The sequence below is a fragment of the Callospermophilus lateralis genome, unplaced genomic scaffold (assembly GCF_048772815.1).
Source record: "Callospermophilus lateralis isolate mCalLat2 unplaced genomic scaffold, mCalLat2.hap1 Scaffold_84, whole genome shotgun sequence".
NCBI classification, from domain to species: Eukaryota; Metazoa; Chordata; class Mammalia; order Rodentia; family Sciuridae; genus Callospermophilus; species Callospermophilus lateralis.
The window spans coordinates 4,578,354-4,602,374 of record NW_027516477.1 but is presented as its reverse complement, the minus strand read 5'-3'; the positions used below and the strand labels follow the sequence as shown (position 1 = coordinate 4,602,374).

The window sequence follows — 24,021 nt, the reverse complement described above, 5'->3', positions numbered from 1 at the left end:
AACACCCAGTAGGGCTGATGGCTTAAAACCAATTGCACAATAGAGGATAAAGAAAGCAGTTTCAATGGGGAGGAGATGAAAGCTTTATTCTTTGTCCCCAGATTCATTTCCTCTATTTTATTCCTCAAAAGTATGATTGATAGAATTATAAAACTAACATATGTACCTTGCAAAAGTGTTTTTCAGGAAATTCCAAAAGTATAAAGTAAATGACAACTATAACCCACATCAGCATTTTGGTGTTGGTCAACAGTCAATGTCAAGTGCTATGTTAAGTCAGATTGGATTAAGAACATCTAATAGCAAACACACAGAACAAAATATGGGGCAAAGTGAGAAAAAAATACATGCCATAAAAACTGATTCTAAAATTTCAAATATGGCTGTGGAGTAAGCAGGCTCAAAAAATTCTGGGTGAAAAAATGGGACAGCTCAGAGAAGGGAAAGAGCCTGCCCAAACCCCGCTTTAACAAAGGTGGTCATAGCAGAGAGCGGCAAATTCTGATCTCTACCAGGAGGGTGCCTGACTAAGGCCATCATCTCTAAACACCAGCAGCAATTCCCACCAGGGCAGCACAGAGCAGAGGAAGGAAAGAGAACAAGCAATGACACAGCAAGCTCAGGTTTCCAAAAGAGTGGCAGTCCTCAGGGTGAAAGAAAGCCACAGTGCTGGGCACTGGTACTCTCAGGAATAGAGCACTTCTCATGCAGTGAATACCATGGCAGCAAGTGCCAGAGGATAAGCAATATCTGTGGACAAAGGCTGGCTCCTCTTCCTTGATGGCAAAGCTAGAAAGCTGAGCATCAGCCCTGTGTCATGAAAACGGGGCTGTTTCAAAGACCATGGAAGAAGTCCGGGTTGCAGGTGAGACTAATGAGCCTCATTTGGAAGGCCTTTGAGACACTGGAGGTGCTTGCCATGGCAGCTATTTGCCATGAAACCCAGGACATAAATGCCAGCTCCTAGTAATGTCTACCAGGCACCTAGGCTGCCCTGTAGTGGCCCAGGCAGTTTGTCTCTGTCTGGCCAATTCCAACCATTTTCCCACCTTACACAGTAGCACCAAAGCCCAGGGCTGCATTTCAAGTTCAATGATGTTATAATTTTTAATTCTTCTGAATTAACTCCTGCTAAATTAATTGTGGATTCAGCTAATTACCATAAAAAGTGCTTTTTTTGTTTTTTGTTTTTTTAGGGAGGGGAGGCATATACTGGGAATTGAATCCAGGAGTAGTGCTCTACCACTGTGATACATCCCCAGGCCTTTCTTTTTCTTTTTTTTTTTTTCATTTTTCTCACAAATTGCTTAGGGCTTCACTAAGTTGCTGAGGGTGGCCTCAAAGTGGAGATCCTCCTGCCTCAGCCTCCTGAGTCACTGAGATTATAGGCATGCACCACCATGCCCATTAGGAAAAGCTAGTTCAAAAGGGAAGAATGAGAAACTGGTAAAACCAAGACCTACAAATGATCATTTGGAGAGATAGTGTCGCATAGTGGTAAGAAGCAAACTTCAGGGCCATCAAGAGCTGGGTTTAAAGCCCAGTTCTATCCATTACTAGCCATGAACCTTCAAGAACAATACTTACCTTCTCTATTGGGTATTAACACCTTTAAGCCAGAGCCCAGCATGATACATGGCATAAATCAGGTGCTCAGTGAATGGTTATTACTAGAATCTTAATAAGGGTTACCAAAAGTTTACATAACTTCAAGGGATCCTATAGTTCAATCTTTCATCTTGCAATTTTTTTTATTAGAGCTTTATAGTTACACATGGTATTTGGGTTCAACCCAACAAACTTATTCATTCTGCAATTCTTTAATGAGTACCTACTACATGCTAGGGATTAGTCTAGGGCCTGGGAATAAGATAGATAAAAGAAGACTTTTGCTCTGGTGAGTTTAAAGTGTTATGAGGAGCTGGACAAACAAATTTACCAATGCATAAGTGAAGTTCAGGTAATTAGATCTGTAACAGAAAAAAGTACAGTTGTGCAAAAAAAATAGAAAGAAAGAAGAAAAAAAAGAAGAAAAAAAGAATATAGGTGGTGAGAGGTAAGGTAAGAACTAGTTGATCAATTATGATGCTGTACTTCTTAGTCACCTGAGTTCTAGGAGTGTGAATCTGGGTTCCTTTCCAAAACATAAATGAGAGTCTTCTCATTCCCAATCAAAATTCTGGCAATATATTTCCCAAAAGAAATACAAATGCCCAAGAAGCATATGGGAATTTATTCAACTAGATTGGTAACTAAAGAAATGCATGTTAACATGAGGAATTCAATTTTCCACCTCGACAACTGGCAAATTCAAAAAGAATTATAACACTTGGTGCTGGCAAAGGTGAGTAAACAGACACCCTCAGCTGCTGCTAGTGAGAACATAAGTTAGAATGATATTTTTGGAGCATATTTTAACTCTGCTTGTCAATATTATGGTAGCCTAAACTTTGACCTCAAATTCTAGTACCAGATCCTAAAGAAATAAGAAAAGCATTAAAATACAAATGTATAAAGACAGTTATTTGGGGTTGTTTATAACACCAAGACATTGGAAATAACCCACTTCTTTAGTAGAAATATCCTGAAACAAAATAGGCTAAATCCATAGATACCACATAGCTATCAAAAAATAAAAACCTCTATTTATTCTAAGGTGGAAGATGCTCAAAATACAGGAGAAAAACCACTTTGATGAACATCTCTATGTTAATACATACACACACGTATATATATACACATGCATGTGTGTATGTGTGTATATATATATATTATATGTGTATATATACACATATATATGTGTATATATACATATTTAAAGATGTATGACCATGTGCTTGTATGTGTATGCATACATGTTACATATAAAGACCTTAGCTATAGTTTTCCCTGGGATGCTCTGTAACTAGTGAGTTTTAATGCATTCTTTGTACCTTTATGAATTGCCTCAACTTTCTATAATATTATGAATTACTTTAACTTGCCACACACAAATCACATTTCTTTGAAGGGGAGAGAGATTAAGAAATCAAGGAACAACGTTTGTCACCTCCACTACTTACCCCCCCACACACAATGTCCCCAAGTCAAAGCAACTTTGTAAGTATGCAAAAGTGTCTGCTTCAAATTTAAATTTTTTTTCTTGGTAAGTTCTTTTATTCTGTGCTCTTCAGAAGCAAAACAAAAATAATGGGGACAGATAATATCACACCACTTTAGTACAACAAATTAAAACATTTCCCAAACTCTAAGGATGGAAAATTATTCATCTAACATTTCTGAGCATATATTGAAGTCACATTCAGTGCCAGGCTTCATCTTAACCACAAAGCATCTGGCCACTGCCATAACTCTCCTCCCCTTTCACAGAAGGGAGAGCTGAGGTTTCAAAAGATTAATAAATTAGTGAAAGACAGAGCTGGTGAGAGACAGCATAGCCCTCATGGAGGACTCTTCTTGAGGACTGTATCAGTTTTCCAGAACAATCTTAATAGCACCACAAACTTGGTGGCTTAAAGAGAACTTCATTGTCTTATAGTTCTGGAAGCTGGAAGTTTGAAATCAAGGTGTCATTAGAGTCACACTCATTTTAAACCTATCCTTTTTGATTCCTTGGCTTATAAATGCACCACTCCAATCTCTGCCTGCATCTCACATAGCTGTCAACTCTGTGTGTCTCTCTTATCTCTTCTCTTGGGGCTACTAGTCACACTGGGTTAGGGCCACCCCCATAGAGCATGACCTCATCTTAATTTCATGACATCTGCAAAGGCCGTATTTCTAAATACAATCACATTCTGTAGTGCTGCAGGTTAGAACTTCAACATATCTTTTGGGGGGACATAGTTTAATTATTAATGAGACCAAGTCTACACTCCATCCTCTAATTCCCCGCCCATAATGCACAACCAGTTAGTGTCATGTCTGCACCCTGGCAGGTTTCACATGTCTTTTGGTGGATCAAAGGCTTTTGCCAGTTGGAGACCATTCCCTTCTACCCTTCAGGTAAGACAAAATCCAAACTATTTAAGGTAAATGAGCTCATGTCCTGCCATAAAGGCTCTACCTTCTGCCTCAGATCTCACTAGTCATCGAGGGCAGCTCTGAAGTTATTTATTCTTCTAGTTCAGGTTCTGCTCTTGAGCTAAAACACATTGAAGAGCTTTATAAAGCTAAGAGCACTAGAGAGATGTAGGGTAAATGGGATTTGCTTCCCCCAGAGTCTTTGATTTAGGGCCAGATCAAACACCCCATGAGAAGTCAGAGAGACTGATACTATTTTAATATGGTTCTTGGTATAAATCATTGCCTTTGCAGTCCATTTAGATTAGGCACCAGAAGCAAATTACCAATACATCATTCTCTTGACTGAATTGGTTACTTTTCTTTTTAAGTTTTGGACTTGTTTCCAAAAGCAGAAAGGGCACTGCGGAAGTCAGTCATCAAAAGGCGATCATCAAGCAATCCTGTCAACGGGTAGTTTTGAGGCCGAGGAGTTTGGATCAGCAAATTGGAAAAGAAAACAGAGCAAGTTCCCTGGGTAAGAACCAGGGTACCCCATTTATTTCATATGAGAAGACACACAAAGAATTTATGCGTCTCTAAGAGCATCCATTCCAGAGCTCTCAAACTCGCTTTCCAGCGTGCTAGAAATGCCATCTGCAGGTACATTTGAAACAGAAGATCATCATCTCCGGCTGTGTGGCTGACTCTGTTGCAGAATAAGTAAGCCTGGAAAGGTGAGCAACGCCTTCCATCTGCCTCCACCCCTCTGTCTCAATGAGCTGACAGATCACCCAAAGAGACAGCTGGGGAAAGGGCGTCTTCATGGGACCCCACCTGTGCTGCAACCATATGCAAAATGTCAGAGGCTCCCAAAGAGCATCAAGCTGTACCATCTGTGGCAAGCATCCCGATGGCCCTGGCAGCTGACAGCAGCAGGAGGCTGTCCTTCCTGTGGCCTTACATGGTACATGGGGCTGAGAATGGCTAAGAAGACAGGCGTAAAATTCCCTGTGTCATTCAACCTTGCCAAGTTCCTGGTACACTAATTTCTCCCCACACTCTCCACCTGCAGCATCACCCTGCTTCTCTCAATATCTTCCTCTCATTTCCAGGTTTTCTATGCTTTTTTTTTTTGATTTTTTTTTTGATATTTTATTTTCTCCCAGTGCTGGGGATGGAACCCAGTGCCTTAGGAAGGCTAAGCAAGTGCTCTACCAAGGAACTAAAGCCCAGCCCCATGTTTTTGATTTATTAAAACTCTGTTTAAAAAATATACACTGAGGGCTGGGGATGTGGCTGAAGTGGTAGCGCGCTCGCCTGGCATGCGTGCGGCCCAGGTTCGATCCTCAGCACCACATACAAACAAAGATGTTGTGTCGGCCGAAAACTAAAATAAATAAATAAATAAATAAATAAAATAAAAAGTATACATTGAAAGTGATCTATCTAAAGAAGCATTCGTTGTCCACTACATTAGCATCTAACCACACATGACTATTTAAATTCTTTAAAGTTAAAAATCCAGTTCCCCCATGGGTATAGCCATATGTGACAAGCTCAATGGCCACATGTGGCTAGTGGCTCTGACTGTACGGCACAGATATAGAGCATGTCCACATCATAGTCTATTGGATAGCTTTGGTCTAAAGGACATAAAGAGAACATCTCCTTTCTGCCTCTGTCCCCAGTCCCTCTGCTAGAGGGAAGGCGATCCTGCTGCCAGTCTCCTTTGTGTCCCTGCAGGGATCTTTTATATGCCTGAGCAAGCATGCATGACTATGAACCCTTTATTTTAAAACCAGTGAGAAAAGACCACATATACTACTTTTCACCATGCTTTCTTTACTTAATGAACCTTGGTGTTCACAATGTAAGTATACAAATACTGCTTCATTCTTTTGAGTGGCTGCATAGCAATTCACTGGCACAGGGCCAATGCTACCACCCTGTCCCTGTCCCCAGGTTCTCTATACTCCCTCCTCCAGCATGGCCCTAAACCTTCCCACCAAGCAGTCTCCTCATACCCCAATCTCCACACCTTCGAGCTCTGTTCTGATTGTTCTCTTTACCTTCCTGCCCTGGTGATAACCTGGTTTTCCACTGAGGAAGCTATTGTTCCTACCTTCAAAGAAGAGACAGTTTTTCTCTTGCTCACTTTCAAAGTCTCTTTCTCCAGACATCAATTTCAAACCATTTCTCCAGCTTGCTTCCGCAACACTGCCTGTTGCCATCCAACTCAACCACTCAGTATACCTCCTTTATTTCATTATCTCCAACCTCCTGGCCCGCCTTCATTTACTAATGATGGTAGTACCTGTTTTACTGCTTGTATCTGCTCCCCAAATTGGAAACACTCCTGTTAACTTCCATTCCAGATGAAGCATCCATCCAACTCCTGGCCTCACTCAAACCTCTGACCTTTTATGACCACCCTAACTCAGCCACACTCTCATCCTGAATCTATACCAATGAAACACCTACGAATTCTTGGCTTTTAACTTCTCATTCTCAGATTAGCATTCCCCTCCCACACACACCAACCATATTTATTTATTTAGTACCAGGAATTGAACCCAGGGACACTTAACCACTAAGCCACATCCTCAGTGCTCCCTTTCTAAATTTTTTTTTATTTAGAGGCAGGGTCTCTCTAAGTGGCCTGGGGCCTTGCCATTTTCCTGAGGCTAACTTTGAACCTTCAATCTTCCTGCTTCAGCCTCCCAAGTCACTGGGATTACAGATGTATGTCACTACACTTGGCTCTACACCAACCATTCTTGACCTCATAGGGACTTCTAATCTATGAGGACTGTTCATTAACCTTGTCATTGTCATCCCATCCCTCCTGGCCCAGTTTGGATATTCTGGTCTATTTGATGACTCCTTCCCTTGCACATCTACGTGATTCCATTGCTCTTCCATCTATTATACTCATGTTGAAAACTCAGACCATGAGAAAACCTGATTCTCCATCTGTCCCATACCCGTTATTCACAGAAAAGTGACTGACAAAATTTGAAGCTTGAATAACTAGTAAATGGGATTATAAAATGGTGCAAGTGCTGTGGTAAACAGAATGGAAGTTCCTCAAAAATTTTAAGATATGACTTCCATGTGATTCAGGAATGCCACTTCTGGATATATATCCAAAAGAACTGAAAGCAAGTTCTCAAAGAGATATTTGCACACCCATTCATGGCAGCATTATCCCAATAAACAAGAGGTGGAAGCAATATAAATACCTATCAATGAATGAATGGATACACAAAATATGCTATATACGTACAGTGGAATATTATTCAATCTTTAGAGAAAGAAATTGTGTCACACAATGAAAGATGGATGAGCCTTGAAGACAGTGTACAAATTAAAATAAGCTGGTCACAAAAATCAAAGACTTCATGACCCCTTTATGAGGCATCTAGCATCGTCAAAGTCATAGAACCAGAAAGTGACTGCTGTTACAGAAGTGTTCAATGGGCATAGAATTTCAGTTTTGCAAAATAAAATAGGTCTGGGTATCTGTTTCACAACAATGTGAATAAAATTAATACAACTGAACTGCACACTTAAAAATGGCAAAGGGGAGGGAGAGGAGGGGAGGGGTTATGGGGATAGGAAAGATGGTGGAATGAGATAGACATCATTACCCTAAGTACATGTATGACTGCACATATGGTATAAAGCTATATCATATACAACCAGAGAAAAGAAAAGTTGTGCTGCAATGTGTATAATGACCCCAAAATGCATTCTGCTGTCATATATATCTAAAGAATAAATAAATAATGTTTTTAAAAATGTTAAAAATGGTTAAGAGGAAATTTTATGTTTTTTTATATTTTAATTTTTTATTTGTTCTAACTAATTATACATGGCAGCAGAATGGATTTCGATTCATTGCACACAAATGGAGCACAACTTTTCATTTATGTGGGGTTTTTAAACAAAAAAAAAAACCCATTTTAATGCAATAAATCAATTGGGGTTACCCTTCTGTGGTGGTGCAGAAGTGGTATCTCTCTTCCTCTAGCATCAAACACCCCAGCACATGCATAGTCAGGACAGTCAACAGAAAGCAAGATCAAAAAAAGTTTCTATTCTCTTTGCATTGGAAATTCAAACTCATTCAGTGGCTTTGAGTCCAGAACAGAAAAATAAGAAAGCTTAACCAAGGCCCACTTGGATATTTCCATTTCCATCTAATAATCTTCTCTAGCAACATCATGAAAACAAATTATTTTTCTAGTTATGCTGCTCATAATTCATTTATGCTCATTAATATGCAAACATCAGTTTCTCAGCTGGCAGTGATTTCATGAATTTTTAACTTACATGAGATAAGCCAGAGATTAAAACTTTAAAGCCAACAATACAGAAGACTGTGAATATAATTTTAATTCCTAGATTAGAAATCTCCAAGTGCATTCATTGGCATCTTCTAACGAACAACCACCTAGGAATTATAAAAGCATCATCTCTGAGTTCTGACTTTAGAATAATAATATAGACTTTCTGCAATGGTGTTTGTTTGGGTATCATTAAAAACAGTGAAACCAAAGATATTTCTTGTCATTAAACTTGATCTGGGCAAACTTTACAGAGAAACTGACTCTCACAGAAAAGCCACAATAGCTGGGTATGGTGGTAGACAACTATAATCCCATTTTCTCAGGAGCCTGAGGCAGGAGGATTACAATTTTGTGAGACCCTGTCTCAAAAATAAAATTAAAAAGGGACGGGGTATATTTCAGAGATGAAACACTTCCTGGGTGTAATCCTCAACACAGAGGGGGAAAAAAGGAAAAAATCTACAATAATTTATGACTATAACCAATAAACATGAAAATTATCTGGGCCAAAAGAAAATCAGAAAAAAAGGCAAATTAGAAAAGAGAAATTGGGACACTCTGAACTCAATTCCTTCTGGAACTGTAAATCAAATTCTTGATTAACTCTAAAATAAGAAAGAATAGGCAGAGAGAAGAGTTCTCTACTTAAAATCATTCTCATTTTTCCTATATATAGAAATAGAATGCAAGACACATAATTTTCAACACCTAGAAACCATATTTAAAAATAAACAGAAGAAAAAGTAGTTCTAATAGTTTAGTCCAATATATCTAAAGTATTCTGATACTAACATGTAATGCAATCAATATTCTCAATATTAATAAAACTTTCACATTCTTTTTTTCTTCCTATCTTGGGAATTTAGTAGGTATTTTACATTTCCAACACATCTCAGTTTGGACAAGCCACAGATCAAGTGCTAAAATATTGCATTAGTGGTAAGAATATTAGATAGTGCAACTATAGAACCAAAGATTATATGTTCTTCTGTCAAGACAGTGGCTAGTTCTTGAAATCCAAGAATTTCCCTAGATAATGCTATGGAGACTTCTTTTACTAAATTTTTCAAATACCCACATAACAGATTGGGTAGAAGCATTAGCTGCTCCTTCAGATAGACCAGTGTTAATACAATTTTGATCATTTCAGAACCGCTGCTTGTAATTTTACAAAATTAATTTGGTACTTACAATTGTTTTCTTGTTTTTTTTTCAGCCACAAATTAATGCACTTTTTAAAATTAACTTTCTCTAAAATGATCCATGATATCACAAACTCAATACTTAATATTTGTTAAAAGAGCTAATACACATAAAAAGTATTTAACACATAAAAGAAGTTTCTGTGTAATACCCAAAACCAACAATAAAGTAAACTAAAATTCATTAGTGAATTCATTATGGTGTCATCTTTGAATTTTCCATTAGACAAATTCAATCTCGAGTACATTACTGTCTGCATCTCCTGGCATCAAAGAGACCTCTCAACCTTTGAATGTTAAGAGTACAGCTTACCATCCCATTCAAGAGTACCTTCTAGAAACCAATAGAGTAGAGAAAAGGGATTGAGAGGAAGAGAAGAGGGCAGGGTATGGGGGAGTACTGGGAATAAAATCTACCAAATTATGCCATACCTATATACAAATATACCACAATCAATACCACTTTTACATATAATTAGGTTATAATAATAATGGAAGAGAGATCAATTGAGTAAAGCAAGTAGATCAGAGGCAGGAAGGAGGGAAGGGAAAGGGAAGGTACTTGGAAATGAGATCGACCAAATTAGGTCATATGCATGTACAAAAATGTCATAATGAATCTCATTGTTATGTAAGATTATAATGCAACAAAAAAATAAATTAATTTTAAAAAATACCTTTTCTCCAGGCACTATCATAAATCTCAGCAGGGAGGCATTTTCTCTCTTGTGTTGAACCATTCAAAAGCTGCAGAGGCAGGGCAAAACTCTTGCCCTGATACACACACATGCTCACACACATACATATAAACACACAAAAATTAATATATTTATATACATGCATGTGTATGTATTCATCACAATGCATAGAGAAGGAATTATTTCCTGCTTTTCCAGATGAGGGAATGCAGTGTTGAGATAGCAAGTACTGATTCTCAAAACCCAAAATCTGACTCTGGGGGTTTGCAGGGTGTAGCTCGGTGGTAGAGTACTTGCCAAGCATGTGTGTGGTCCTGGGAAAGAAAAAGGAGGGGAAAGAGAGGGATGGAGCAAGAGAGGGAGGGAGGGAGGAAGAAATGAAGGAAAGACAGACAGACAAGCAAATAAATATTCACTCCAGACTGAAGGGCAGGGAACAGAGAATTAAACAGATACACTCCATCTTTTTAACCATCCCAGGAGAGACTTTTCACGTGGTTAAAAATCACATCAGGTGCCTTCAAAGGCAGTCTGAGGACTTTCTCATTGCATGCCCTCAGAGTTCTGTAGTCTGCAAAAAAGATAAGAATCCACTTACATGTACTCTCTATGAGCAGAGTGTACCGCAGCCGCATTGCTATAACGCCACAGGACAATCGCTGATGACAGGACATCCAGGATGGCGTCAAACTAGAAGAAAGAGACATGACTTTAGTGGTTTTTCCAGAGTTAATGGGGCATGGCTATGAAGACACAGGATAACTATCCTGTGATTCAGAATATCTGAATGAGTGATTCGAAGCACTGTTTTTTAGACACTTTGATGCAGCCATTCAAGATCTTCATCGTAAAATCTTGGGAGACTGGAGACTCAGTACCCAAGTGCTGACCTGGTAGCAGCATCAGAGCCCCTGTGTTATTGGTGGGATCTGCTGCCACATCCCCTGACTCTTAGCACTCTGGAAATGTGGGACAGGGGTACACTGTTCTAGAAGATGTGGCCCTCATTTCCCCAAGGCCAGCAAGGTAATTTCAGCATTTTCCCGCATATCCCAAGCCAAAGATCTTGGGTAAGGATTCTTTTACTGGCTGTCAATGGAACTGCTTTACCTGGTTCAGGGGTAAGGATAGGAGTCACCCAGAGGCTCCAGGAACTACACCAACACTTCAATATTGCATACAAAATTCAGCACTGTGTTTGAATAAGAGAAATGCAGAGAGAGAGAAAAATGGATGGAAGGAGAGGGTGTTCAGGGAAAAGGTGAGGTCTTGCTAAAGTAAAGGAAGAAAGTGTGTGTGTATATATGTGGTGTGTGTGTGCAGTGATGCGCATTATTCTCGACAATCCACATCCTTCTTCAGATTCTGAAAAGAATCTGCATACCCGCCAAACATTAAATTCTTAACAACAAAGGGCAGAAGTGGGTTTAGGAACATGCACACATACCCGCAGGAACAGGAAACCCTACCTCTATGCAGAAGGGATGTGAAATGAGCTCTTTTGTGAGTCATCACACCATGTCACACTGCTCATCCAGAAAACTACAAGCACTGACACTTGAAGGGGCATGGGGAATTGTTATCCAATGCTTCAAAATATTAACCCTAATCCTGTAAAAAGAGACCTGCTTTCTCTGACCAACTTCCCTCAGGGGGCAGGCTGAGAATTCAGGGAGTCCTAGTTGGGCTACAGACTGGCTTATCCCAACGTGAGTAGTATCAATCCTAACTCTCAAACAGCTCTGTCGACACCAGCAAATGCATCACTCCAGTACAGGCCAGGTCTACACACAACCTGGAAGAGAAAAAAGAACTGAGATTCCTAAAACACCCTCTCAACTAACCACTTTGTTAAAAATGTGGTTCCCTCCCAGCTGTGCTGGAGAAATATAGTCTCATTGCAGTTTAATTCTACTGAATTATAATTTTTATAGAAGCTGTTTCCATAAAAGGTGTGTTACCCATTCCAATCACCCTCTTATTTGAGGGCTTAGGGTGAGACTCATGAGCTTAGAAAAATCGTGCAAAATTTCATGAAAGTACATTTCAGATTACTTACTGCAAACCCAAAAGCAGAGGTGCTGTACCTCATAACGGAGACAGCTAAAAAGAAAGAAAATATTATTCAGAATATTTTAAAACCTCATAGACAATTTCTCTCACTTGTGTGTATATCAATACATTTGATACAGCCTTTTAAACAGTGAAAAAGCTCCAAGAGAATAAAAGTAAAAATTAACTGTCCTTGTAAAAATCTGAGAATTTAAAAAAAATTGAGAGTGAAAGATTTCCAAACTCTACCTGCAAGAACTTCCCTCCCCAGCATGTTCAGAAGCACCCAATAGCCAACTTCAGGATAAGAGTGCTTAAGTAGTTGTCAATCAAATGACTTCAGAGACTTTGAGAATTTAGAAAGTAGTGTTGGGGAACTGGAAAATATGCTAAACTTTCAAAGTGAAACTTCAACCATCCAAACTCCTCCCATAATAAGGTAATTATTATTTAGTGATCTAATGATATCTAATGTGCACATTATTGCTAACATACAAAAAAAAATTTTTTTTGCCCACTGGAGTTTAATAGATATCAACACAGCTGTTTTTTTTTAAGTGACAAGTGATCTCAGATTAAACAATAGATGTCTGCAGTTACTTAAAACATTTTATCCATATTCAAAAATTAGAGGTACAAGTTAATTGGGTGGCACATTTGTCTAATTATATTTTGTGTCAAAGCAGAGGCAAGCTTCAAAAACTATCCTCAATTTGACTCAATAAAGGCAGATCATAAAACAAAAGCCATATTCAACAAGCAACGCCCACCCTTCAAGGAATGCAACCACCTCTGGGTCAGTAAAGCTTGGAAGCAGCTGGATCCTGAGCCTAGGAATTGCAAGAGAGCACAGGTGGGAGGCAGGCACAGAGGTCAGCACCTATATGGACTTCCATTCACCCCAATGTCCCTTTCTGGGGATCTATTTGCCATCCAACCCTCAAAAACAGACTCCAGAAAGTCAACTGCTTAAGCATTGTGCTGTGTACCCCTGCTCCCAGCCACAAAGGGGTCACTAGACCCAAAGTGGAGCAAACATACTCCATTTTCTGTGATTTAATGATTGCTACTGCAAGACAGCCTCGTCGGTCAATTTATGTAGTTACAATTGAATTGTAAACACTGGAGCTTTCATCAACCCTTGTTTGCTATAAAAAGACTGTGGAGCAGAAAGACAAGCCTGGGGTACAATCAGTAATGGAGACTAAAACTAGGGTTCCTAATGTTTCTTAGTCCTCCCTGCAACTCAGCCACACTCCAGGGCTCAAACTATGAGTGGACAACGACCAACTAAACCCCTCACCTTTCTGTCTTTGTCAGGAATAGCTCCTGGTGTTCCTGCTGTTGCTCTTACTAGTTCAGGGAGGGTCTAGAGCCATCTGTGCAGTGCCATTCTCAGCAATGCAGTACTACAAGACAGTAGTTGGGTGGTATAAAAGGCTACGGGGCCTTCCCAAAGAGCATTAATTCCAGGACCCTGTCAACATGTGTATAAGAGGTAGCTGATCCCCGGCAGCACTGTCCTGAGCATGGGAGAAATGCCCTATGAAACTGGCTTACAGTAAGTGCTCAGTCATTGTTAACTAAACTGAACAAAATTCCATCATAAAAGTCATAGAGGGTATTTGGGTTTTCCCTTTATGGTCTGTTTTTAAAACATCTCAGCTGTGCTTTCTTGTCAGCACAACTGATAAGAAAGATCCCTACTAAGATCTTGCACAGACATTATCTAAATGGGATTCAAAGAGAGGTGTCAGGCCAGAGCTCCCACTCTGTCTCCACTTGTGCTCTCCAGCCTGGGCACCAAGGACAACACACAAATAAAACAGAGCTCCCCTCACCTGTCATCACAGATCACCTGTTTTGTAAGTGGTAAGCCATGATTTTAAAATATCTGTATCTGAGCAATTTGTTTATACTAGACATTTATATAGTAGTCCACAGATTTCAAAAAGGTGGACGCTTACATAATTATAGTGAAATATGTAAGAAACTTATTTCATAAATCAGAAATCAAAGGACATGCCACTAAACAGCCAACTCCTTGACTCTAGGGGAGCTCAATGTCCATGATTTTGAACACTCTAAATTATACTGGAGAGTTCTGCTGTGAGAATTATACCTGCCCAGTAGATGGATAACTGAAGCACAATGGAATATTAATATTCCTCTGTCCCCCGTGTATCATGGAAAATGCAAGAGTCCTTAAAAGATATGTATCATTTCCTTATAAATTGCCTCCATCTAATTTCTTTAATTACATGGAAAAGGAGAAATGCCAAAAAATTGCATGTGGAATCAAGAGTACACTGAAGGGCCCTTCACACAGCCTTGGCTCTGACGACTTCCCCATGTGGCCAGGTCCCCAGGTTTGCTGTTAAATAACAGCAAATAGTCATTAGCACAGGATTCAAATTGAAGAGTTCAGATGGCCTTTGAAGAATTTATGAAGAGTATCAAGTAATAACTTCATTTTCTTTGGTCCACAATTCATCACAATATATCCTAATTCTGGGTTATAAATAATCTCAACAGACAAACAAAGTCAGATGGATTTAAACAGTTCTGTTCTGTAAGACTGCAGGGTAATCCATGGGGCATTTTGTTTTTGTTGTTGTTGTTGTTGGGGAGCAGTGCTGGGGGCTCATATCCAGGGCCTCTTGTATGCTAGTTAAGTGCTGTACAATTGAACTATATCCCCACCCCCATGGGGTGCTGAGATATTTCCAGCTTCCCACATGCTACAAATGAGTTTCACCTGGGCCAGGAAGATCACCCAAGGCACATATGACTGAGCATAGCCAAAAGCCACCATGGGGCCAACAAAGTTCAACATTGCCCATAAGGCAGGTGTTAGGTTCAACAGTGGACGACAGACATGGGACCTGTCAACCTTAAATAATAATGCTGCAAACTGGCAAGGTCAACAAAGAGAAGGGAAACCAGGAAACAGTGAAGCAGAGTTCTCCAGTGAAGGCTGTTCTTATCAAGATAGGGCCCACAGAGCCCACAGAAGTGATAATGATATCACCAAGGCCTTCACTATATAGGTCCAGGTCCTGTTTAATATACCCTGCAGCTGTTCTGGAATGAAGCCCTTGATATCAGCAACCTATCTTTATCTGGATAGTACTATTGCCAGAATTCCTTAGAGGAATCTCCAAGAATGTTTTTGATATTCACAGTAGAACCTGTCTCCATGCCTCATAATTTGAACATGCACTTAGGCTAGTGACCACCAAGAGCATACAAGGCATGCTATTATAGGTTGGGGAACCTCATTCAATTCCCCAGCGAGCTGTGGCCTGGGCTTCCTCCTCTGCAGCTTTGCCATTGTTAGGCTGGAAATACAAAAATATAAATACATTCTTACCATGCATTGGGGTCCTTTCTCTTCCCCTCCCTTTCCGCTTCTCACTTTGGTATCAGGGATTGAACCCATGGGCACAAAATCCCCAGCCCTTATTATTTTTCATTTTGAGACAGGGCCTAACTCAGTTGCTGAAGCTGGCCTTGAACTTGCAATCCTCCTGCATTGTCTCCCTAGCTGCTGGGATTACAGGGGTGTGTCACCATTCCCAGCCATCCCAGCTTTTCCTTTTTACTCAGAGTCTTTTAAATGTTCATAGTTATAATTTTTGGTGCCCTGCCCAACATCCAATCCTTCTCCTGGTGGGAGCATAGCAATTTTCATCTGGGGACCTGCACCCGCCCTACTCGAAGTGATATGGATAGGACGACATTTTGCCCACTCTGGTATATCACATTAACTTGTCCCATGTACAAATTGAATGATTCAAAGCTGTCTAAATTTGATTTGAGGCAATAAGAATCTCTCCCAAGTTTGTCAAAAATTTTGGGAAGAGGATGACTAAGAGACAATTACATAGCTTATAAGACAAAACCAAGAGCCATAGGTGGTGAATTTGACATAAATGGGTAAAGACTGCCTCAGAATGAAACCAACACAGAGGAAAAGGAAATTAAAGATCAGAGACAGATGAAAGCCCCAAGGACATCAACTGAACCTCTGCAATCAGCCTTGTTGGAAATCTAACCCTCTATTCCTCAAATAGCCTCACTCAATAATTCCTCAAATACATCATCCAATGATTATTTCATTTTATTAAGCCAGTTGTTGAGTTTCTATGACTTGCAGCCAAATGAATCTTAATACAATATAATTTGACCTAATAATCCCATGTCCAAGAATTTCTTTTAATGCCTAAAAAATGCTTTATATTCAAAATATTCATAGCAGGTTCATATGATTTATAATAGCAAAACGCTAGATATGATGTAAATATCCAGCAGTATGGCAATGGTTCATGTATGGTCTATTCAAAGAATGGGCTACACATAGCTTAAATTGTATACAAAAGTTAATGCTTATAGTGGCATATTCAGCAAAATAATGAAGTTGATAATAAACAGACAGGTAGTATGTTGGGTGCCATACTTCCAGGTTGCTATGGGAAATGATGGGTCTTTTGGGACAGGGAATTCTGGCTAGTGCAGGTGAAAACTGAGCGAGGAGATCAGAAGAAGCTTTGCTGAAATTTAAGCAAAGACAAAGGAGAAGGGAGTCAGCCATGTAGTTATCTAGAGAAAGAACCTTGCAGATAATGGAAAAATAATGCAAAGACCCTGAGATAGCCCTCATGACCTCTGACTTGTCAGGTGCTCGAAGATGAAAGAGAACAGAAAGGCAGTTATGGGAGATTATTAGGATAAGATACAAAATGATGTGATATAACTAAATCTACAGCTGTGCCTTAAAAATGCACCAAAAACCAGGGGGCAGGAAATTCCCTCAAATGATAACAGTGGGTAATCTTAGATAGAAAGGTTTGAATAGATGCTTTTCTTTTCTACTTTTTGTATTTCCCACATTTCCTATAGCCATCATATTTGACCATTCAAATTGGAAAAAAATAGTTTTATTTGCAGGAAAAAAGTTATCCAACTCATAACAATACAACCCGAGGTCTAAAATAAAAATAGCAAAAATCAGAATTTTGATGGGCCTCCGGGAGTAGGTGCACTGTGCGCTTCGTGAATGCTTCTGGCTGATAGGAAAGTACATTACCATACACATCTTCATCACATCTAAGTTTCTAAAATCCATCTTCCTAGTCAAATGGCCTCCACAGTCAGGGAGCTAATGACCTGAACAGTTCAGGGGAGTGTGGTGGAGGGCCAGGCAAGCCAAGGTGTGGAACATAAGCAAAATGTCACTCCCAATCTGTGAGACATGGGAAGAGTTTCTCAGGTAGGAACATAAGTGAGTTTGAATGATGACTTCACAGCTATTTTTAGTGTATGAAGATTTATTAAGCTTCACAATTTTGATCTGTGACTCTTCTCTGGGTCTTTAATTTTTTATATGATATGTGCAAATTATTTTTTATAAAGCTCTTAGACTTTTTTGGTAATTTCATTAAAAGTCAAGAAACAGATGGCAAATTGAATAAAGAAGAAGATTAATTCCATTTCTACCTATGACAACAGTAGAAATAAAAGGAAATTTTAAATGCTGAGTGTTGGTGAAAGTATGGGGATGCAGTATCTTTTCTGTAGAGAAATCTCTTCATAAGACAAATTAGAAATATTTATCAAAATGTAGCATACACATTCTTTGCACTCAGCAATTATACTTTAAGAAATATATTCTGTACTTGTGTTGGCACAGATGCCAAAAGAAACATTCAAGTATGTTTATTATAGATACATAAAAGCAAAATATTAAATCACTCCATTGATAAAGGCAGTGCTTTAATGAAGTAGTACATATCCATACCTCAGAAGTTATTAAGCTCTTGAAAAAGATAGATGTGTAATGCGCAAAATATAGTAAGTGAACAAAGCAAGATCATTAGTAATTGTCAAAGCTCATATGTGTGGGTACATGGGTGTTCATGGAAATAAAATTATATAAATAAAATTTTAGAGAAGCTACAAAAAAAAAACTGGGGGTGATGATTACTTTAAAGGAAAGGGAATAAGAGTGCAAGGTTGAAAGGATGTTCTCATTTCACTTCATAACCTATTGTATGCTTTGGATTCTCTTCCTGTGTATGTTGTACATGTACCTGCATGGATTTCCAAGGTGAAAATACAAGTCCATGCACCACAACCAAATAAAGCAGCCTAACCATGGGTCAGGGCACCGGCAATCAGCTTCTATGGAGTTGCTTGCCAACACAGACAAATTTTATTTGGCCAAAAATAGCTTGTACAGATAGGGATTTAAGTGGCTGACATCTTAGACTACCTAGGTCTGCTATCAATTTATAGGATTACAAATCAAATATGTTTTTCAATATCCACAAAGTAAAATTAAAATAGTCAGGAATTTCCCAAAATTAAAATCCCTAGGAGAACACCTTTCTCCTTTTGCAATAAAACTTTTCTTCCTAGTTGAGGACAATGTTACTGGAGAATCAAGGAGGAGGAGAGAGAGGGACAAATGCAAATATTTTCAATTATATTACTGTCCAGGACATTTGCTGAGGAGATATAAAACCCAGACAATATTCTGCAGTGACTAGTAAGGTCAGATCTCCATTTGGCTACATTATCTCTTTTATTAGGTGTTGAAAACCTATGTGATCTCTTTTTTTCAAATTTGCCATCACATCCTAAGCAGTTAACTGCACAATCTTAGGATTATTCTAGATAAAAATATAAAACTAGACTCAAATAAAATTTATACTATAACTAAAATAATTTTCTCAACAAATATGCCTCAATTTATTTGAAATCATGTCAATGGGTGTATTTTAGGGTAACCTAGATTTATTTTATTTCAAGTATACTGTCAGCTTTCATTAACTTGAGCATGAGTCCTTATAGATTATACGGAAGTAAAAATGGGAATTAAAGAAAGAAATCTGAAGTATGGTTTCCAAATCAACAAATGCATTACCTATCCATATATCCTATGTATACTCTAAAGTGAGAAGAATACAACGACAAAGAAAAGACATCACCAGATCCATCAAATGACCAACCCAATATCACAAGAGAAGCCTGGGGAATCAGTTACAAGAGCAAGCATGAAATTCACAAAAGTGAAATTATAGATACTCTATGATGTCACTTTGTCAAATAACCCAGACTGAATTCTAATAGGATTTTATAGCTAAAGAGCTGTGTTTGGGGCATTTTACATGAGCCAGGACAATTTTCCAATGATACTGAGTTATAAATCAAAGATGAATCCGTATTGATGCTCCAAAGGAAAATAAAGAGAGTCATGGTTTTTCTTGATCCATTGACAATAATTCTTCCTTAGTAGCACTAGTTCTATTTCCACTCAGCACTAATAAATAACTCATAACTAGGTATCAGGTCAGAAAATTGAAAGTCTGCAAACTCTCTGCCATGGTTGAAGCATCTACCTCATGGCTCTTCAAAAAGAGTTTCTTAGACCCTGTAGATTTAAGTCTTCCCATCCTGGCCCCATTTCATTTCAATCACAGCAACTTCCTTATCTTCAGAATTAGAATTCTGTCAAAGATTTACCTGCAGAAATGTAGCAAAAAATAACCCACTGTATACCATCCTTGTAAGAAGAATGAATAATGACAAACCAGAAACAAAGAGAAAAACAAAAGCATTCCTATGAAATATTTGGGTAAAGATCGAAGACATACAAGCAATATATAAGAGAAATATGATGGCAGTAATCAGGACAGTGGTTACCTCTGGAGTGGGACAGTGACTTGCAGAGGACATGAGAAGGACTTGTCAGGTGGGAAGATGAGTGAGTGTGAGTGTGGTTACACAGAAAAGCTCACTTTGTGAAAATTCATTAAGCCTCACAACCTACCCTCATTCCCTGGTCCACATCAAAACCCCTGCTACAATTACTATCCAATATCAAAATAAGGCTGATCTATTTCTATCCTCAAAGATAGTTCTCAGAGATATCTATCAATCACCACCATGCAATAGGTACCATGACTCTCAACTTCAACGCCAGGTAATCCTTAACTGCGAAGCACATATATGCAGAGAGTGGACAGTCATTAAGCATCTTTTTTCATTCATTCTTCCTTCCTTTTTCTGGTAAAAGAAGTTCCCCACTCCTTTTTTAAAATTCTTCTTCTTTGAGGCAGGGACTAGTCCTTCTCAGTAGCTAAAATGACCCCATCCTCCTCCATTAGAGGAAAGTACATGACCTGACTGCAGCATATCCCACCCCCTGGACACAGTGACTAGACAATCAGAATCTTTTTTTTTTCAGAGAATGAGAGAAATGATGGGACAGAAAAAGTTTTTCTTCTCCTGATATATGGGAGACTTTTTTGGGGGACAATTCAAGGCCACTCATGTAGAAAGCCTGTCTAAGAATGATGCTGACACAGAAGAAAGAAGAAAAGAGAGGAAAGGAAGGAGGGAGTGAGAACTGAACTCTGACATCATTTGATCTCATGGATATGGCCAATTCTATTCTGTAATACATTCTCATTTATTTTGCTTATGCTAAGACGAGGGACTTTCACCGCTTATCCTGGAACTCTCAACTGCTACAACATACTTACATCTCTTTCAATCAGAGCGCCTGATGCTCAGACTCATACTACTCCCCTCTCATCTTGGCATCATCCAAAGATAAATTAAGAACCAATTCACATGACGGTTTCTTCAAATAAGCTCCCTTCAAATTATAGACACAGGATCAGTCTTAAAAATCCAATTACATCCAATTCAAAGGCATAGACACACCACCAATATGTAAAATCTACAGCTAACAGGATGATGGCTGAAATGGTATTGCCTAGTTAACCTCACTTTGTTTTGACCCTTTCTCACAATAAAAAGTTCATCCCTAAAGGCCAACTAGGCTGTGGTTTGACCATAGCACAGGAGCACTTCTGCTATCTCACCACCATTTGCCTCTTCCATGACCCTTCTTTCCTACCACTGTAAGGGGGACAAAAGTCCAAGATACTGAAATGATTTCTCCTTTGGAAGAAATATCCAAATAATTCTACTTACAAAATATATTTTCAGCAAGTTCTAGAGTATCTACGTCAGGAGTTCGCAAAACACCCCCAAGTTTTGTGAGTCACCAGAAAGACTCCCAAGGCTTGGCATATAGTCATATCCATGGCTAAGATTCATTATAACAAAAAGATATAGAGCAAATTGAGCAAAGGGGAGAGGTCCATGGACAAAGTCTGGAGGAAACCAAATGGAAGCATCCAAGAGTCTTCTCCCAGAGGAGTCACAGAAGACAGGTTTAATTCCTCCACAGGTTATGACAACAACTTGTTCAAAACTTTAGTGATCAGGGATTTTAGGGACCCTTTTACATAGGTACCCTCCACCTAGTACCTACCAAAACTCCAAACTCCCAGGAGGAAAGCACGTGTTGCACATAAACCACATGGGTTGCACAAACAGTTTAGGCACAGTAAGCCACTTTTATTTGGAGAAAATTTATTTTCTGTGTAGGCAACTCTTTACTAGCCAAGCTCCCAAACACTACCAATAGCCAATAAAGCATGCAAGCACTTTTAGGATAGGCAATCTCCAGCCTGCTCCATTAGCCTTCTCTGCACAGGATCACAGCTAACTCCTCTCATTAAAAAGAGAATGGAACCCTGAGACAGAAGCAACTTATCCAAAAATCACATAGTAAGGCAAGAACTGGCACTCAGGTGTCCAGATTCACAGAGAGAAAATCACATTGTCACTCCTAGATATATCTTCCAGAGAAGTCAGTTCACTTCAGAGGCATAGACTAAAAGGAATGGAGATGCAAAAATGACTCTTCTCAGTCCACAAATTTTCCATGGCAACATTAATTAATTACATCCATTGCTTGAATGTTTCACGGATGGAATAAGTATAATTTTTAATATCCTTCCACTATCCATCCTTTTAGGAAAAAAAAAGTCTCAACTCTACTATATTTTAAAATACCCAGTTAATTACCACTTTAATTAAAATCATACATTTTCACTTAAAGCTGGAAGAGTCCTTAGAGATGGTCTATCTAATCCAACAGCCTTATGTAAAAGAAAAAGAAATGGTCCAGAGAGGGAAGCTACTTGACGGAAGCCTGGTCATCAATGTGTCCAAAACCAGGGCAAGAATCCTCCTGTCCTGACTTCCAGTCATATGCCCATCCTAGCACATGTTGCTGTCTCCCCCCCGCCCCCCAGGGCAGACTGTCTGAGAACAGAGGACTATAAGCTTATTATACACCCTTAAGAGCTTAGTGATCTAAAATGAATTCTCAGGAAGGAAGCCTGTACAGCCTTGCAAAGAACCAATAATCTTCAAAATGGAGAGAAAAATTATTGTTATCATGGAGGAGATTTTATATGACATTTAGATGATATTTATATTCATCCCTTTTAAAATATACATGGTTACCCAGAAGCATAATGCTGTGCTGAGTCCGCAAAGATGCAACATGCCCCAGACATCCAGGCCCCACAAGCAAAGCTGCTGGACTGGCCACCAGGGACCTTTCATACCCTGTCTAACCTCTAAGCAATTTGTGATTCCTTCAAGCTCAATCAGCCTGAAAGAAAATTAAGGAGATTATTTAAATGGTCAGAGGAGACAGAGATTCAGTCTTCCCGGGACAACATCATCATGACACCATGCACAGAGAGCCACAGAAATACAGGACTACAGAGGACTAGTCATTTCTCTACAGAACAGATTCTCATTGTGTATGTAATCCAGCAACTAGAAAAACCTAAATGAGGACAATGTTTCCATTCTAATTTGAAATACATGTAAAATAATAATAATAATATTAATAATAATAATAATAATAATAATAATAATAATAATAATAATAATAAAAAGCTGACGGATGAAAGTCTAGAAGGTGAAATTTAAGTTGTACTACTACAAAGGTATAAATCAAGGTTTATCTACTGGGGACACTTTAGCCCCCCTACCCCAGGGCGCATTTGGCAAAGTCTGAGACATTGTTAGTTGTCATGGGGAGAGAAGATGACAGCTAATATCTAATGAGTAGAGGCCAGCTTTCCTGTTAAATGTCCTACAAGGATCATGACAGCCCCAACAAAGAATTATCCAGCGCAAAATATCACCAGCTGATGTGAACAGATAAAGACCAATCGACAGCTCCTGATGGTGTGTGGGAATAGATGTGATGCCCAGAGGTCTACACTGTTCTAGTATTGAATATGATGATGATGGAATCAAAACCATAATTCAAATAATCAGAGAATTCCATTTCCCAAAACATTTAGATAGAGTTTTAGTTGGAATATTTTACTGGGTTTTTAATTTTTTTCATTTGTGCATTAAAATTATACATAGTAGTGAAATCCATTATTCCATATTCATACATGCACATAATTGATCAATCTCATTCCTTAGTACCTTCCCATGCCCTCTACCCTACTCTCCCACTTACTCTACTATTACTGATCTCCCTTCTATAGTTACTATTTTAGTTCGTGCATTCCTTATGATATATTCACACATGAACATAGCACAGTTTGGTAGATTTCATTACTTCTCCAGGCCCTCCCTTCCTCCTGCCCCCTACTCTACTGGTCTCCCTTCTATTTTCATATTTCACTTTTGTTAAGGCTTGTGTCCTTTCATTCTGCAAAACTTTGAATGTCTTTTAGCTCCAATTTAGCCATTATTCTTGGGATGAAGCTGCAGCTCTACCTCCATACTGGGGCCCAGGAAGCGAAGGGACCC

General features: G+C 39.0%; 1 protein-coding gene across 1 annotated transcript in view; it reads right to left on the bottom strand.

Moving 5' to 3' along the window:
• Nucleotides 1–24,021, bottom strand: part of LOC143386821 (transmembrane protein 163a-like) — a 191,665-nt gene that overhangs the window by 56,248 nt on the left and 111,396 nt on the right. Inside the window, exons 3-4 of the mRNA XM_077108499.1 lie at nucleotides 12,317–12,360; nucleotides 10,856–10,947 (exon numbers count right to left, since the gene is read on the bottom strand). Of these exons, the coding sequence (XP_076964614.1) occupies nucleotides 10,856–10,947; nucleotides 12,317–12,360 (136 nt within the window). The remainder of the gene's footprint in view (nucleotides 1–10,855; nucleotides 10,948–12,316; nucleotides 12,361–24,021) is intronic.